Genomic DNA, 17,463 nt, shown 5'->3' on the forward strand with positions numbered 1-17,463 from the left:
TATGTATGTGCGTTGCCTTATTTGCGCAGTTTATTATCACTGCTTTTTGTGTTTTCTTTTCCTTCTTTCTGCAAGGCTGGGTACTGGCGTTGTTGTTTTGGTTGCTGGATTGGGCCATCTACTGTCTCGTGTACTACCATTTGTATGAACACTTGTTTGCTCCCTTTTCCTTGGAATTCGGCATCGAGCAGCTAGCGATGTTATCTCTTTAATCTCGTGTATGGCAACAAGAAGAAAATCTCTTCTCATCTAAATGAAGACTTTCAATTCAACTCGTTATTTCAAATACTTCAGTGCGACCTGCTGCTACCCTGGTTTGCTCATGCATGCATGGTGTGCAGGAATAGGTAGCAAATAAACACTGCTGGACAACCCGAAAACCACGTCATTTTCATATGTACGGATACGCGTAACGACATGAGAGCCAGGTAGTTGAATCATGGGATTTGTATCATTGCGGCTTTTTCTCCCTTATGCTTGGACTATAATGTGGCACAAATGTACGGAAGCCATGCTGATGGAAGAATCTCCTTGTTGTATGAAGATTATGTGGTGCTAGTAGTTTGGGCATGCCTTTAGTATGTAGTATGTAGTACTCTTCCGTATCACATAGAGTTAAAACAACAAATAGCAGAGAAGAGCCCCCCCCCTTTCTATACGATCTTGATGATTTTTGAACTTGTTTTTGGATTATTTTGCTGCGCCGTGGCTAGAAATCTAGAATGGACAACTGCACACTGACACGCCGTCTAGTATTTTGTCCATGCATACATGTTCTAAACCGCTCGTCCCTTTTTTTTGCCCCCTCCTTCCTTTGCCTTGCCTTCCCTCCTCTCTCCCCCCTCATCTTTTTTTTTTTTTTGTGGAAATCTGCAAATGTACTGATGCTTGCTACTAAATGTGTCAATACACTTTTTGGAATAACCGCAATGAAAATTGCTTCTCCTGGTGGATTCTTCTTTTCTACAAGTATGAAAGAAAATAAAAAAAGGTTATGTATGGCGCGAGCAACTTGAGGAGTGCCAACTAGAGAATTAGGCGGAAGTAGCTCGAGTTACATTGATGGTATGAGTTTGCGGCGATGGCGGGTCGTATGTGGTTGAGATGATTGATGCTTTCTTTAATGGTTGATATAAGAGCCGCGGTAGAGAGATGCTGAGGTATCGAGCTTGATGAAAAAGAAACAGAAAAAAAGCTTTTTTTCCCAACAAATTTACAGCTTCTCAATGATGGCACCAGCGTACTCGTGGGTCTTGGCCTTGCCGCCGAGATCACCGGTCAGGGACTTGCCCTCGGCCAGGGTGTCGAAGATGGCTTTTTCGATCCTGTTGGCGTGGTCGTTGAGGCGCATGTGGCGCAGCATCATGATGGAGCTGAGCAGCAGGGCGGTGGGGTTGGCGAGGCCCTTGCCGGCAATGTCCGGGGCGGAACCGTGGACGGCCTCGAAGATGGAGCACTCGTCGCCGATGTTGCCGGAGGGGGTCAGGCCGAGACCGCCGATGAGGCCGGCGCACATGTCGGACAGAATGTCACCGTACAGGTTGGGCATGACCAGGACCTTGTCGTTGTAGGGGTTGGGGTCGGTGACCATCTTCAGGCAGGTGTTGTCGAGCAGCTCGGCGTCGAACTCGATGTTGGGGAAGTCCTTGGCAACCTGCTCGGCGGTCTTGAGGAAGAGACCGTCGGACATCTTCATGATGGTGGCCTTGTGGACGACGCGGACCTTCTTGCGGCCAATGGACTCGGCGTGCTGGAAGGCGAATCGCAGGACGCGCTCGCTGGCCTCCTTGGTGATGAGCTTGATGCTCTGGACAACTCCGTCAACGACGACGTGCTCGATGCCAGAGTACTCGCCCTCGGTGTTCTCTCGGATCAGGACGGTGTCAACACCATCGTAGGGGGTCTTGAAGCCGGCGACGGATCGGCAAGGTCGCAGGTTGGCGAACAGGTTGAAGGTTCGTCGCAGGGTCAGGTTGAGGGAGACGTGGCCCTTGCCAACGGGGGTCTGTTAAGCAAAACACATCAGCACAATCGATCCTCGTCATATCCGTGTATTCCAATCCAGCCGTGGATGATCTGGAAAAGAGCTCTTATATTACGCACAGCCAGGGGACCCTTGAGGGCAATCTTGTTCTTGTTGATGTTCTCAATCGCAGCGTCGGGAATGGCGGTCCTGCCGTCCTTGATGATGGGGTTGACGTCGATGGGCTCCCAAGCAATTGGGGTCTGGTTTCCATTGTTAGCCATTTCCTGTTTTTTCCCCTTCTTCCCTCTCGACCTTGGATGGGTAACACAAGTCGTACCTTGGCGGCGGCAAAGATGTCCTTGACGGACTGAGCAATCTCGGGGCCGATACCGTCACCCTCGATCAAGCTGACCAGGTAGTTGCCCTGTTTGTATTGTAAGTGTTTTTGTCCAAAGCCATGCAAGCGCCAAGCTCTGCGACTTGAGTGAATTTTTTATGCCTCCTCGGATCCGGTGACATAGACACACAGGCAAGTCGCAGATGGCCCAGGGCTTGCGCAAATTAAGCGTCGACAACGTACATTGGAGTCCTTGGTTCCGTCGTACTTGGCAACACGCTCCTGGGAGTAGAATCGCTGGCTCTAAGTCGTGCGTGTTAGACAATCATCGTTTTCCATTTCTCCAGCTAAGCCGCTGTTTGTGCTTCATACCGAAATCGACCAGGTGGCGGCAGCGCGGGGAGCTGCTCGCACGCAGTGCCTGGCAGGGCTGGAGAGAGAGCGGATGGCCAGCATGGTGAAGAGTGAAACAAGTATATAAAGGAGTAAACGTCAAGGAGAAGAGAGGAGAGGGAGGCTGGCGTGAAATCTGCGTGGAATAATAACAAGGAAGAGAGAAGTAAAAGGGAGAGTCGCTAATAAACAAACTCCATCTGGAAAGTTTTTTGGCCGAAACCTGAGAGCCGGCGATATGCACGCCTCAGCCTTGGTTGCTGCGCTGCGAGTGGCTCAAACGCAAGCTGAGTGGGTAGAGCCCAGCCACATGCGCTGTGGCTCGCGCGTGGAATTTCCCTCATTCGAGCTTTTTTTCGTCGCTTCCGCTCTGCCGCGTCGGTTTGGGGCCTCGGATGCCGTTCGGTTTGCGGCATGGACGCCCCGAGCTACGCCCAATCGAGGCGGGGCCGTTAATTACGTCGATGCTGCCAGCTCTTTTTTTTTTTTTTTTTTTTTTTTTCTTCTGGCTCTTGTAACCTCGGCGTGCTCCGTGATTTTAGACTGGACCGGCACTAAGTGCGGCATGACTAAGGAGCTGTGGCGTGGAGGGATGCCTCGAGGTGTGGCTGGTGCTGGATATGAGTGGCATAGTGGGCTGAAACGGAGCACGGAGGAATAGCACGGGGTAAGGTACCATCCAAGGTACCATCCAAGGTACCTGGTCTTGCATCAGCTCCAGGACCGTCAACGGTGCATCCATATCTAGATCGCGGCAGCTGCTTGCGGGTTGCTTCACGTTGGCTGGAGCAAAGCAACGGTCGCTGCGCCGCTCTGCCAGAATCCCGAACACGAACCGCGACACAATCAGCCCTGCTCTTGCGGCATGCTTGAGCGTCCCTGCTGGCCTCCACACCATCCTCAAGCTCCGTAGCTTAGCAGCGTTGGCTGCCACGATTCCGCCATCATGTCCGACTACGAACGAACAATCCTCGAATTCTACCAGCTGCCCACCTCGTATCCGTCGGAATGGCCCGCCGAAAAGGACGATGATTCCTCCGGCGACGAGGGCGACCCCAAGAAGCACAGCCGCCAAAAGTCGCGATACCAGGCCCTCGAGGCCTCTGGCGACGGCAAAGGTGCCGCCGTGGGCAGGAAAGGAGGGTTCAACAACTTGGTGTTGAAGGACGAGCCTGACCCTTTGGGCACCACAGACAGCGTTGTCCGCTCGCTGAGAGAAAACGGACTCCAGGCACAGGACGACGTGCGACTTCGTGAGTCTCCAATGGCTACTGCTCAATGCCGAGCTGAGTTGAGGCTGGCCCGGCAACACCGCATACTGATCGCAGCTTGATAGGCAATCGATTCATGCTGTCCTCGACTACCTTCTCGCCCGCCTTATTCTTGTCACAGATCCACGCCAGGGCTGATACGCGCACGTTGCTCGAGGGCCTGGACATCCTCTCCCAGTCGATTGATCAGAAGTCTGCGTCTCTCAAGGTCCTTGTCGAGAGCAACTTTGAACGATTCGTCAAGGCGAAAGCGACTATAGACAATGTTTACCGAGAAATGAAATACCGCGGCGCCGAATCAGGCCCCGGAGCGAGGAGCTCAGTTCATGGCCGCCATGCCAGCCGGACGAGCTTACGTGGTGGCAAGGGTGGCCTGAACAGCCCAATGGCCATGTCAGCGGATTCGCGAAAGAAGAACGCCCTCATCAAAGAAAGCGAATATGGCGTTTTGGGAATCAAAGCCCCCCCTGCTGGACGTTTCCGCAAAGGCAGAAGATGTGTGGGGCCCTGCTCTGGGAGGCCGCGAAAAGGAAGAACATCTAAAGGACTTTCAAAAATACGTAAACAAATTCAAGGATCCGCTGGAGCTGAGCACTATAATATCCGACTGCATCAAAAGGAAGGACTACGAAACCCTGGTGGAAGCATACAACCGCGCCAGGCAGTTTGCAGACGACGCGCGCGCATTATCAGACAGGCTGGGACGCCAGTCGCCTGAAGACGATGAGCTCTACCAGCTCATGGTGGCGGCCCGCGTCTGGTATGATGTTGATCGTCAAATTCAAACCTTCAAACGCGAGGTATGGAAGAGGCTGGTTGCCTTGCATACCTTGTCAAAATCTGAAAGCCACGGCGGCCGAGGCCTGGATCAGCACATGGATGTCATTACTCTGCTACTGGAGCTTGGCGTTGGGGAAAACCCGATATGGGTCTGGCTCCTCAGCCGATATGACTTCCTCAAAAGCAAGATTCAGTCAACAGCTGATCACACCAAAGCGGAAATCGAGGTGCTTCGCCGGAGATTGGCGGCCAGTGACAAGCCTTCAAGTCGGGTTATTGCTTCTCATCTTCGTACACTGGGTCGACAGAGCATGGAAAGCAAGCCGACTTCGAGCGATTCTGCGGACGTCATTGAGCTGTGGGAGAAGATGCTTGCTTTCTTGGCTAGCTTGATATCCCCTCAAGGTATTCTCGGAGACCTTCTCGAGTTTTGGCAGACCGCGCAGGGCTTCATAGAAGGCAGGATTCAAAAGACATTGCCTACCGGCTATAATGATGAGTCTCAAAAGCACCATCAGTTGACTCAGAATAACATCATGGATCTCGAAAAGGGCATCGTGGAGCTAGTAGATCTGCTGCGAGGACATGTCCATGATTTCTTTGCCGGCCTGCCCCCTGAAGATATTAGCATGGTCTTCTCGCCGCTCCCCCTCTCACCCAACTCTCCGGCAACGGCCAATGGATTCGGCCATTCTCTCAGTCCAACCTCACGGGACCCTCGGTTCAACTTTGATCCAAATAACCCGCCACCATCCTCTCCCAAAAAGGGCGAGCCCTGGGAAAAGCTTGCCTTTTGGCCGCCTTGGTCCAATTCCATCAGCGGAGTATACTATCTCTGCAAGATGTTGGCGTTAGTTGGCTCGGGTGCCTCCGATCTTGCCACCATCGACCCCATCCGGTCAGGAAATGGCCAAGTTCTCGAACAGCTAAAGGCCTTGACCGGCGTCTCCAGAGAGCGCTGCGTGACGGCCCTCTGTGCCGCATGGAACAAGGACGCCGAGAACATGAAGTTCATTGAAGATTGGCAGCCATCTGCAGAGTCGGGCGACGTTACGCGGATGCCTGCGAGCTTTGCGGTATTTGAAGGCGGCCTCCTGACTGGCATGCAGAAGATTCTCTACATCTCGGAAGCCATGTCGAAGCCAAATGCGGGTGACATTGTCCTGCCACCGCCGGCCAAGTTGCTCCAGATGGTTCGGAGTCAGTATGTTACCACTTTGTATAAAGCTCTAAGCGGCATGGTGGAGAATGCAGAGCGATCCGTGAAAAAGACCGAAGACGAATGGTCTATTGGCCAAGAAGGAGGTGTCTCTACCGTAACTGTATCATCAGTAGGCAAGAGCACGCTTGATGCTGGAGACCGAGTAAGTTTTGAGCATACCTTTGTCTCTCCTCTTAAAACTAAACGTCTGTATTTAGAATGTTCGAATGCTCCTTACGCTGAGCAACCTGCAAGCGCTGCGATCTCAGATCGTCCCCAACTTGAACTCGCAGTTTGAGAATGCCTTTTCGGTTAAGCTCACGGACGAGTCTAAAACCATTAAAGACGTGCTTGGCCAGATCGACGCCCGTCTCTTCCAGTCGTACACCAAGCAGGCTACCGAAAAGCTTCGCGAAATCATCCTCGCTGGCCTCGAGCATCCTGATTGGGCTCCCGCGTCTGGCGAGCGGCCTCAGACGGCAAAGCCATACGTATACGAAACCCTCTTGACTCTTGTGCTGGTCCACTCTCAGGTTTCTACCACGGCTGCTTCTCTGACGCCCCAGGTGCTTTCCTTCTTGCTGGAACAAACCTCGTTGCAGCTGCTGGATGCGTTCCGCAAGCGCTCGCGCTACTCCCTCAGCGCTCTTATCCAAGCCACCCTCGACGTGGAGTTTATCGCCCAGACGCTCAGCCAGTACACGACGGACAAAGCTTCGGAGCTGCAAGGCCAAATCTACCAGGAGCTGGATAGCCGCACGGACAATGACGCTCGCGCGAGACTGCAGAACGAGCTGCCCGAGATGCGCAACGTGCTGAAGAAGCTTAGAGACGCGAGCAAGAACGAATTCGCTTGTTTTAAGAAGCCGAGGCGGGCGGCGGGACAGGTATCTTCGCGTGTAGATAGTGGAAGCTTGTCGCCGACCTAGAGGGTTGGCAACCGGTACATTTGAAGAAGAGCACAGGGAGCGGTTTAATTAATTCTTTTTTTTCAAAGATAGAGAGAAGGCGTAAATGAGAAGGCATTGGAAATTCAGTCATTTGAAAAGACGACTTTTATATTACGAGTGTGAATCATCATCTATTACTATATATCGCGTCCCATATGTGTCAATTCGTCATTTTCGCCTCCAGGAACAGCTCCCATGAGCTGCACGGCGTGTATATCGCCGAAAAAGAAATTGCGCCATCGCTCTATGATAATGATATGTATAGGAGAAAAAAAAAAAAAAAAGAAAAAGAAAAAGAAAGACAGAGAAAGGTAGAATTCTCTTACAATAATAAAACTCGAGCAGGGTCCGTCTATCACGCTTTTGTGCCTTGCCTTTTTTTTTTTTCATGCTTTGGCCAAAAATAGAGAGTCCCAATAAGCATGAATGCCCCAGAAGCAACGCCTGGGTTATGCGAAGATTGTTTGAAGGAATAAAATTAGGGCTAATAGGGTATTTGCCCCTGAAATGGTTTCCATATCGTGAGTGTGTGTTTTTTGTGGTCGTGTATGTATGTACTTTTTCGTTTTTGTACTTTTTCCGCCGTCTAATATTTGCATCGTCTCGCTTCATCTCAGTTGAGAAAAAAAAAAGGAAAAAAGGGAAAAAGGAGACCATGTCTCCACGCCAGTGAGGCAAAGTCGTCTTAATCATCTATATCGCAGAAGAAAGGAACAGATAGTAAGACTGATAGAGAACAAAGAGAGAGAAATAAAAAATATGCGTCATGTCGTAGTCTCATATCTCATGGGTATTTTTTTTTTGTTAAGCCGAGGGGTAAGGGAGGAGAAGGTGTGAGCAAAAGGCTAGTTCGAGGGAACGGGAGTCGGCAGGGGAGAATTGTGAGCCTTTCTGGCGAGTTTCAATGTTATTGACTGTAATTTGGTTAGACAAGAGGGCTTGAAAAGTTGACATGTTGCGGCAGAAAAACTTACAATCAAGATCAAGGGTCTTAAAGTACTCGGTGATGTCCGGGTCTCTATCCTGGACCGTCAACTTTCCCTCTTCGCTCCGCATAGTTTGGGGTAACGCCTTGCGGATGGACAAGAGCATTTTCAGCAACCCGGCCAAGTTTCCGCCCTGCTGAGTGAAAACACTTGGGTCGCGCTCCAGGGGCCAGCCTGGACGGAGATGGTCCTGCTCCCAAGCCTTGAAGGCCCAGGTTGACTTTTCCACGCAGTTGAGGAAGATTAAGGCGGTAAGATAGACCTTGAAGCCGACCTTTGTTTTGCTATCAGTGAGAAGCCTATCCATATGATTCAGCAGGCTCTTGGAAGTGCTATTAGCTTTTCGTTCGGCCGCAGCATTGAGTTGCATGCAAATCATGGTGTAAATATCGGCGTCGTTTTCGTTTTGCGCTTCTTTAATCCATCTCGGTTCTTCTCCTTCGGCGCTGGGCTTCTCTAGGATGGTCCATTGTCTTTCGCGGTCAATGCTCTCCACAAGGCCCCAAAGCTCCAGAGCCTTCTTGAGAAGATCGTCTTCTCCCTTTGAGAGCTGGTGGTATGCAGCCTCGAGCGTCACTTTCATAAATTTTGACGGCTCGCGCTCAATAAACGTGGACAGCACATCTCGCATATACGCCTCGGCTTTGGCTGGGATATCTTCCGAGTCTTGGTCAATCATAATGACTTGGTGAAAGGGCTCTTTGTTCCCACGAGCCTCTGCCTGAGTTTCGTTGGGCTCCAATGGATACACCAAGGCTCCAAACACAATCTTCTTGCCTGCTTCAGGAAAGTGTGATACCTCAATCAAGCTCCCATCGTTGGTAAGCTTGAGTTGGTCCTTGATGAGGTTGATGCGGTTTTGGGAGAGGACGACCTGAACGCCGGCAGCATACAGGTCGAGCTGTTCGTGCAGTCTGGTACGGACACAGCCAGTCCTCCAGACACGAGGTGCCAAGACTTTGCGGCAAGTATCGCAAGGAGTTCCCTTGCCACAGTTCTTTCTCAGAATCCGGCACCTTATACAAGCACCTATTTTCCGTACCTCCTGGACCTCTTTCCGCCTAGCAGGAGTGAATCTCGACCGTGCATGACGGGCTCTGCCGTTGATCAACCCGTCACTCGTATCCATTCGGACACCGCCACGACTCATAAGCGGTAGCGCTGGAGAAGTTTCTGTGAGGAGCGGGATCGGGGCAGTGGTAGTCAAGTATGTCATCTCGCCCCACGGCTGGGAAACGCTCGTATCGGGTAGGGAGACGGGGATAGGGGCGGTTGGCATTGGGTCGACGGGCGCTTGTGGCTCTGCGGCTGGAGGAGACGGGGTCGGCGGAATGTCAGTATGGACAAGCTGGGGGTCGAGAAACGAGGGGTTCAAGCGAGCCGTGGCGGCAACGGCAACAGAGATGTTGGAGGCATCTGGCAGCACATCGCCAGGGGGGAGCAAAGCCTGGAGGCGTTCTTCCGGTGAGAGCTCAGAAGTCGGTGACGCCACCTGCACAGCAACGGTGCCTGCAGAAAACAGATTAGCTCCTATAATATTATATGCATATAAAATATGCCCTGGAGAACCAACTGATGCTTACTCTTCTCCTTCTTGACGCTGGTGCTTGTCTGAGGGCGGCTCTCATAAGCTTGGGGAGGGTTCTCCAGCGTAAACTGCTCCTGCAGCTCCAGGCGATCGGTCACGAACCCGCCGCCATTGGCAGGATTGGCGGCGTCTGCTGCCTTCTGGCCTCGATTGTTCTCGTTAAGATCAACCTGGCGCGATGCCTCGGCAAGTGTCTCGAGAGCGCTCCATCCTCCCTGTGGCGGCGCAAGCTGGGCGGGCGGCTGGCCATTGACGGAGACCCCGCCGAGAGGCTGCCGCTCAACAGCTGCCCGGGCCGTGATGCCGTGGAGCTCGAGACACGCCCGCATGCGGTCGGAGTCGGAGATGGCCGGGCATTTCTTGGTGATGTGCGTCGTCAGGCTGTCGATGCGGCCCTTGGGGAAGTTCTCGCCGCACTGCTTGCACGTGTGCGGATAGCGGTTGCTGTTGTCGTTGAGCTTTGGCCCACGGACAAAGTACTCGAGGATGAGGGGGTTCGGCTTGCGACCCATTGCGCAGGGCTGTCGGTTCGGTTCGATTCGATTAAATTCGATTCGACTGAATTCGGTACGGCTGGAGACGCTCGGCTCGGCGCAGAAGGGCCTGGGCGTCTCGATGGCGGCCGGTTGGCGGTCGGTGGTGATGCTGTTGCCGGCGGGTGGCAGAAAAGGCGGAACACAAGCAGCGCTGCGGTTCTGACGTGGGCCTGGATTCTGCCCGCGTTATCGACAAAATATTTCCAGACCGCCTGTCGGTGGCAAAGCGGTATGCAAAAAAAAAGAGGGCCTGCAGGGGGGGTTAATGCGCACACAGATGGACAATAGGCGCAGACAGTGGCTGCGGATGTTGGGCGGTGAAAGTGTGTGTATGTTTTCTGTCTCGGTCCAATTTAGTGCGGGCTTGCTGAGGTAAGCCGTCGGCGCCATGTTAATCCGAGCATGATGAAATTCCCCGATTCAGAGATGCAGAACCCCACCATCTCCCGTGTTGAAAGAGACTTGTGATAATGATCAAGTCGTACCAGAGTTGTAATCAAGTGATGATGCAAGCTCTGATGAGAGTATAAGCCTCTACTGCTCAGAAACGGAGTTCAGGTTGTCAACATTTCGCAGCATCCAAGCATCGGAGTTCGGCAAACTCTCGTCAACACCTTGTAAGTGCTACCACATGTAGCTCAAGTCACGCTCTTACAGGGCAAGGCAATACTGTGACTTTGCCATGCAACATTACCACACCCATATATGGCTGTTGGCTCTGCTCCTTTGTTCTCGCCTGCACGTGGCTTGGCGTGATGAGATGGCACAGTAACATGACAATGAAGCACCATCTGTGTTGCTACCCCGCATTGCCATCCTGTTCATCCAATGTTGTTTCGTCCTGGAAGCTTGCCGTGGTAAGAGTCTCATGCCAACCTCAAAGTAGGTAGGTAGTTTTGTGTGGGAATGCTCTGCATGATAACATAGATACGCCGTATCAGAACTACATTTATACCTGCAATCAGACGATAAGTGCCCACCACAAGGAAACATCGTCCCTGCACATGAATCCACTCTCGATAACCCGAGATGCTGCGTTCCTGGGACTAACTTATTTGGGTCTGCGCCACGAGATGCAAGTGCCTCGAGCCTAGAACGCCTCTCCCGGCCTGTGACCCCGCAGAGAAGAGAGTCTGCCTGAAGACACCCTACAAGAAGATTGAACACCTGTGAATTCATTACAAGCCGGGCCTGGCTACTTTGAGTTGATTCATCCAAGACTCAAGCCAGTTACTAGGGCCCTTGGTAGGCTGTCCATTTAGTACTGTCTCCATAAGCCTATATGAAAGAAGCTTAAGAAGAAGGCCCTCTTTACGCTACTAATAGGCTAATACGGCATCTCCACAAGTGGTAGGTGCTCAAGCAGCTGCTTTACAGTAGGTAGATGTTAGTGGGCGTTGCATCCCTTCCATTGTAAACCAACACAACTAGTATTAGGTGCCGTACGCCTCGAGACGAGGTCTAGCCCGCGTCCGTGATCCTGCCGCTTCTGGCTGCAAGTCATGCGACACGTCTTCATTTATTTGGCTTCTTCTATCCAAAGCGGCGCGTGCTCGTTCAACAGTCCTCATCGGCTGAACCGGCGCGAAAGGCGGCCGAAGTGGGCATCTTTAATTGTATTGAGACTTTCACCAGCTTGTAAGACATGTCATTACGGAGAGACAGCGCCGGCCCCAAGACTCGGCACTGTTTACTCCGGCTTGTCCCCCCCTCGCTTCTGCAAGGAAAGAAAAAAAGCGCGATTTGCAATCATCCAGACGATATCGCAAGATAAGATTTGATATGATGATACTGCTGAAATTGCGCCACTTCGGCATTTGAACGGCTTTTTCTCACAGATCTTGACGGCTCCAAGTTGGGCGGCTTGCCTATTTAGGCACTATGCAGGGTCCCTTAGCCACTCAGGTGGCATGCGCATCCCACGTTGTCTCTCAGGCGCCGCCCACTCATGATCAACCCCTCGGAACGTGATTCCATGTGTAGTAGCCAGTGCATGAAAGGAACTCTTGTTGCTGCTTTTTCTGTTCGTGTGGAGCATGCATAATGCGGCGTTTGCTTTCCGCCTTGGCATTTTGAACAGCGAGAGGAGGGGGTGGGAGGGTTCTTTGGCTCGAGAATTGCATATAAGTCTGGTGTAATGTACGGCATCAACCGCTGATCTACTTCAGTATGCTCATTGCATCTATTGTGCTGTGCATACTTATAATCATAATGTATTCTACATTAGTATTATTGCCTTTCATCGCATTAGCCAACTCGGCTGCGCTTCCTCCCGTTGACTTAGCCAGCTATGTCTTGACCAGTGTAAGTGAATTAACCAAGTCTTGTATATAGCATCTGTTTACTCATACATGCTACGTTTTGAATCAACAAACTGACCCTTTATATGAATAGACGGGAGAAACAAATGGCGGAAACACTTTCCCAGGTGTTTCTCGCCCACTGGGCATGGTCAAGCTCGGCCCTGATCTTTACTCTGGCACAGACGCTTACTCTGGGTATCTTGCAAATGGCAACTTCACCGGCTTCACCATGCTTCATGAGAGCGGCACTGGAGGCGCTCCCAAATACGGCGTCGTTTCTCAGATGCCCGTGGTTGGGACGGTAAACAACCCCCTTAGCGACGCCATCAACGACACGCGCGCCCTGCCTGATTACACCGAGATTGGCTACTACAAAGCAAGTCTCGGCTCTGGAACTGTCTTGGAAATGGCCGCCACCAACAAAGCGGGCATGTTTCAGTACACATTCCCTAGCGTCGACAAAGATCTCAATGTCCTTGTTGATGTGTCTCACGTCTTGTCGTCTTATCGCGGCCAAGGCCTGGAACAGCACTTCTTGGGAGGCAATATTACTGTCAAAGAAGATACTGATGCCGGGCATTATTACTATACTGGATCAGGGACTTACGACAATGTGAGTCAACATCCCGCCTGCCCGCCCCTGCTTTTGGATTTCGGAACTGTCTTGCTGAGATGAATTATAGGGATGGAACAGAGCTGCTCCTTGGACAGTCTATTTCTGCGGATATTTCGACGCCCCGGCTTCGTTCAAAACATTTATTGGAACGAGCCTAAACACGTCAACTCTGGCTGCGTTTTCAAACGAGGAGACCAGCTATAGCTCCAAGACTGCGAGACTGGGCGCGCTCTTCACTTTCACGCAAACCTCTGTGACTTCCAGAGTCGGCGTTTCATTCATCTCAGAGTCCCAAGCATGCGCCAACGTCAACGCAGAGATTCCCAAGGGCACCAAGTTTGCGACTGTGTACCAGGACACTCGAGATGCTTGGAACACACAGGTCTTGTCAAAAGTGACAACCACTGAAACCAACGTCACGAAGCTGAACCAGCTCTATTCTGCACTTTATTTCATGCATTTGCTCCCCACCAACAAGACGGGAGAAAACTCTCTGTGGAAATCTAGTGCACCCTACTACGATGACATCTTCACTTTCTGGGACACGGTAAGCCCTCTAGGTTAACTCTCTTCTCGGTTTGATTCATGGCTAATAATAAACGTCTCAACAGCATCGCTGCACAACCCCTCTGCTTCACATCCTTCAACCGGTGTTTTATGAAGAGCTCTTGAGATCCATGATTGACATCTATAGCCATGAAGGCTATACCTCCGATGCTCGTTCTTCGTTTTCGAACGGTGCCGTCCAGGGAGGCTCCAACAGCGATAACGTCTTCGCTGATGCGTACGTCAAGGGTGTGCGCGGCAAGGTCGACTGGGAAACCGCCTATGCTTCCATGACGAAGAATGCTGAAGTCACGCCGGACAACAACAACGATCCCCGCGATCCTACGGGCTCAACCAAGGAAGGACGAAGCGCTCTGCCGGACTGGCGGCAGTATGGCTACATCACTCCTCGCTTTGGAAGATCTGTGAGCCGAGCTGTTGAATAGTGAGTAACCCATCTGTATCTTACGCTCATCTTCATTTAACCTAACGTTTGTGCAGCGCGGTCAATGACTTCTCGCTGGCAACTGTTGCCAACGGCCTTGGTCTTCAATATGACTTCAAAAAGTATCTCAGCAGATCCCACAACTGGCGCAACCACTGGAACACCAACATGACCGCCCTCGGATTCTCCGGCTTCCTTGGCCCCAGAAACACCAGTGGCTTCATCAGCCAGGATCCCCTTTCCTGCGGTGGCTGCTACTGGGCAGACCTGTACTACCAGGCTCTTCCCTGGGAGTATTCCTTCAATGCTCACCATGATATGGGGACCCTCGTCGATTACTGCGGCGGAGCAGACACATTCGTCAAGCGCCTCGAGATGACTTTCCAGCCCGGCATTTACTCCGGCAATCGCGCTTTTGGCAGCACAATCTTCAACCCTGGAAACGAACCCAGTTTCGCTACCCCGTATCTGTACAATTATGTCAACAGACAGGATCTTTCCGTCTTGAGAAGTCGCTTCATCGCCAAATCGTACTACAGCCCCACGCAAGGCGGCCTTCCGGGTAACAGTGACGCTGGAGCCATGGAGTCATGGCTCTTGTGGAGCATGATTGGTTTATTCCCCGTAACTGGCCAAACTACTTTCCTCATCGGATCGCCCTGGTTCACAGACCTGACCATCTCTTTGGGTGGCGGCAAGAAGCTCAAGATCACCACCACTGGCGGCAGCGAGAACGTCTATTACGTCCAGTCGCTCAAGGTCAACGGCCGCCCGTGGAACAAGAGCTGGGTGAGCTGGTATGACATTTTTGCCAAGGGAGGAAGCCTCGATTTTGTGCTTGGCAGCACGCCGAGTAACTGGACGACTGGCCCAACGCCGCCCAGTCCGGGGAGTGTGAGCGCAACTGCTGCCGAGCAGTTGTTGATTGACATGTCCAAGGGAGCCAGTTCTTGAGTTGGATACATGAGAAAGGGAAAAAAAGGAATGAAAAACAAAACAAGATGTAAATAATAGTATATAGTATATTTGTGATATAGTAATGAACTGCTTCGACAAGTGCAACTCCAACTCCTGTCCACGTGCTTGCGTGGCAACACTATAATGTGAACATACCATTATGTGAACATTTGAGAAAATAAAAAGCAAAACGCGATTGCTGATTGAAACGAAAAAAGCGGCCGCATGTAAGTGGTATATATCCGCATACATCAATAAAATAAATCTGGTATTTTCCCTCTTCCTTATTTCCAGTCACCCAAAGAACGCCTCGCTATGCCTGCCTGGCTAGGTGGAGTTGGCATATAGATCTGAAATCCTTCTAACAGCTTTCCATAACAATCAAGTAAATAAACGCCCGCTTATTTGTTATCAGCGCCCCAAACGTTCCGAAACTCGTCAGAGTCTGATATTTGGTAGCTGGATACACTCTCTCGTGCGTCGTTACGTTCTGTAGAGGCCCACGGCCCCTGCTCTTCGGCGGCTGGGCTGTGGCTGCCATCGTAGCCCTGTGTAGCTCTGGCATTGCCCTGGTCTTCGTGGTCGGATATGACATCAGATGGTGTAGGGTCTGGGTGCTTTACCACCTTCTTTGACTTCTTCTTCTTCTTAATAACAACCACTGGCGGCTCTTGTTGCTCTGAATGCTCTGAATCAGTTTGTTTGCCTTTTTGCTGCGATGACTCGGCTGCATCGTTATTTGTTGGGATGCTGTTGTATGTATGAGAGTTGAGAATTCTGGTTTCCGAGCTGCTTGCCCAGGAAGCATAACGTTCCCTGAGTGGTTCGCTTGCCGTGATGACGGGATACTATTTTCATAGTCAGTGGATGTAAAACAATTATTTACCACGAAAAAAAAGGCCGACAACTTACGTTCCAATCCCCATACTCTAGTTGTCGGGCCTTATCATATAGGCGCTCATCATCAGCATCAATTTCCGGCTCGTCGAATGTTCCATGGGTATTATCGTTGAGTTGATCGGGGCGAGTGGAGCTGGATGCTCCATTGTCATTACCCAGCAAGGGCGCTGTCGCATTCACCTCCCCTGGCTTTGGAATCCAATATTTTCCTTTGCCTCCCCGTTCATATCGCATGCCTTCCTTCAGTCTAGCATATCTTGAGCTAGATTCTTCGTGCGCAATGACCCTGTCGCCAGAATCAAATGATCGATAGCCGTAATTGTCTCCTCTGAAAGTCTCCTTGGAATCTTCAATGAGATCTCTGATACCGAATGCATCACGGAAAGCAAAGTTGAGGGGCATGCGAGCCGACTGGATCCTATTATCGGCAAAGTCGTGCCAAGAAAAGGCATACCAGTGAGCAACAGCGAAAATCGGCATCTCCACGCAGATGAGGGCGTCTTGGATGGCCGCTGCCAGGTTGTCACGTGTGTAACCCTGAACGTCATCGGGGATAGCCCCAAGCCAGACGAGAATCGATAGGAAAAACCCTTGCCAATATGAAGCAAAGATGATGAGTTTGATGCACAAGAATTTGGGGACAGGCCGGAACGGCACCAAGTCTTTGTGCATGCAAACCCAAAACAGCCCGAGCGAGTACAGGCTGACTGTGACACTAATGTTGTATATTATGCCGCTCCAAAAGTAGCCAGATTTAGCTCCGATATATCCTTCCTGGTAGGTGCCTGTAGCCTTCATGATGATAGCCGCGAGAGCGAGGATGGGTTTAAGCCATGCATACTGAAGAATGCCCCGCTTGATGGCGAGGAATGTGTACGGGTCTGAGATGTCGACTTTGGATAGGACATGGTTCATGGGCCATAAATGGTGGACGGGAGCCCGACCGTGGGGCATAATGATGGCCGACCGCTCTCCGCCCAAGTAATTGATCAGAAGTTGGAAAAAGGTATATATTGTAAATGCTTCATAGATGTCGCGAACAGGATCTAAGAACGAAGCAGCTCTTAACGAGACCATGCTTGTGAATGATGCGATCGAGTATATCGGGACCATCAGCAGGATGCGGACGACGTAGCGCTGGAGCAGCGGCTTGCGATAGTTCTTTGCTTGTAGCCATATCGAGCTGCCCAGGCACTGGTTAGGACGCTTCACAGGCGGCGGGACGGAAATTCGGCTTACATCGCTGATACCACCGTTGCCGCCAGAGCTGCAACACCCGCGACCACGGTGGTGGCGGTGGTGAACTTTTGGCCGGTGCCCAGGTCAGGCATGATGGCGACGCGACTCCCTGAGGGAGATTAGGTTGGAGGAGAGTCTAGGCGGCGCAGAGAATGGTTCGTTTAGGTCATCGCTGAGCCCTGCCTGCGGTCTTGGTCGAATCAAGGGGATTTGCAGCTTTGCCAAAGCTCTCGGGGCGACGAGGATGGTCTCGTGGCCAAAACAACGATGGAGAAAAAACGAAGTTTAAAGTATGACGAAGCTCACAAGATCAGATCGATCTAATAGCAGGAGGTCGCTGGTGCTGCTTGGCTCCCAAAGGGATTCGCGGCCGGAGCTTGGACCCCGGGGGAGGTACCCGCTCACCCGTGCTCGGCGCGGAAATACTTTCAGATGATGTACAAAGCATG

General features: G+C 51.7%; 5 protein-coding genes across 5 annotated transcripts; 2 read left to right on the top strand and 3 right to left on the bottom strand.

Moving 5' to 3' along the window:
- Positions 1-1,213: 1,213 nt before the first annotated feature.
- On the bottom strand, positions 1,214-2,759 carry TrAtP1_001266 (uncharacterized protein; the record flags this gene model as incomplete). The annotated part of the gene is made up of 5 exons (XM_066110915.1): positions 1,214-2,005; positions 2,104-2,226; positions 2,304-2,390; positions 2,547-2,606; positions 2,676-2,759. 5 exons carry the CDS (start codon positions 2,757-2,759, stop codon positions 1,214-1,216), a joined length of 1,146 nt encoding a protein of 381 aa, XP_065966988.1.
- A 458-nt stretch (positions 2,760-3,217) lies between these two features.
- Positions 3,218-7,001, top strand: TrAtP1_001267 (uncharacterized protein). Its single transcript, XM_066110916.1, has 2 exons — positions 3,218-6,111; positions 6,167-7,001. The coding sequence occupies exons 1-2, from the start codon at positions 4,408-4,410 to the stop codon at positions 6,875-6,877; spliced, it is 2,415 nt and encodes an 804-aa protein (XP_065966989.1). The 5' UTR covers positions 3,218-4,407; the 3' UTR covers positions 6,878-7,001.
- TrAtP1_001268 (uncharacterized protein) lies at positions 7,002-10,324 on the bottom strand. Its single transcript, XM_014086180.2, has 3 exons — positions 9,468-10,324; positions 7,873-9,393; positions 7,002-7,812 (listed from the first exon to the last, which is right to left on the bottom strand). The coding sequence occupies exons 1-3, from the start codon at positions 9,982-9,984 to the stop codon at positions 7,703-7,705; spliced, it is 2,148 nt and encodes a 715-aa protein (XP_013941655.1). The 5' UTR covers positions 9,985-10,324; the 3' UTR covers positions 7,002-7,702.
- Positions 10,325-12,190: 1,866 nt separating this feature from the next.
- Positions 12,191-14,899, top strand: TrAtP1_001269 (uncharacterized protein). Its single transcript, XM_014086179.2, has 5 exons — positions 12,191-12,312; positions 12,403-12,924; positions 12,995-13,474; positions 13,539-13,918; positions 13,975-14,899. Exons 1-5 carry the CDS (start codon positions 12,220-12,222, stop codon positions 14,870-14,872), a joined length of 2,373 nt encoding a protein of 790 aa, XP_013941654.2. The 5' UTR covers positions 12,191-12,219; the 3' UTR covers positions 14,873-14,899.
- TrAtP1_013320 (uncharacterized protein) lies at positions 14,900-17,393 on the bottom strand. The gene is made up of 3 exons (XM_014086178.2): positions 17,015-17,393; positions 15,788-16,958; positions 14,900-15,723 (listed from the first exon to the last, which is right to left on the bottom strand). The coding sequence occupies exons 1-3, from the start codon at positions 17,104-17,106 to the stop codon at positions 15,277-15,279; spliced, it is 1,710 nt and encodes a 569-aa protein (XP_013941653.1). The 5' UTR covers positions 17,107-17,393; the 3' UTR covers positions 14,900-15,276.
- Between the last annotated feature and the right edge of the window lie 70 nt (positions 17,394-17,463).

The sequence above is a fragment of the Trichoderma atroviride genome, chromosome 1, assembly GCF_020647795.1.
Source record: "Trichoderma atroviride chromosome 1, complete sequence".
NCBI lineage: Eukaryota > Fungi > Ascomycota > Sordariomycetes > Hypocreales > Hypocreaceae > Trichoderma > Trichoderma atroviride.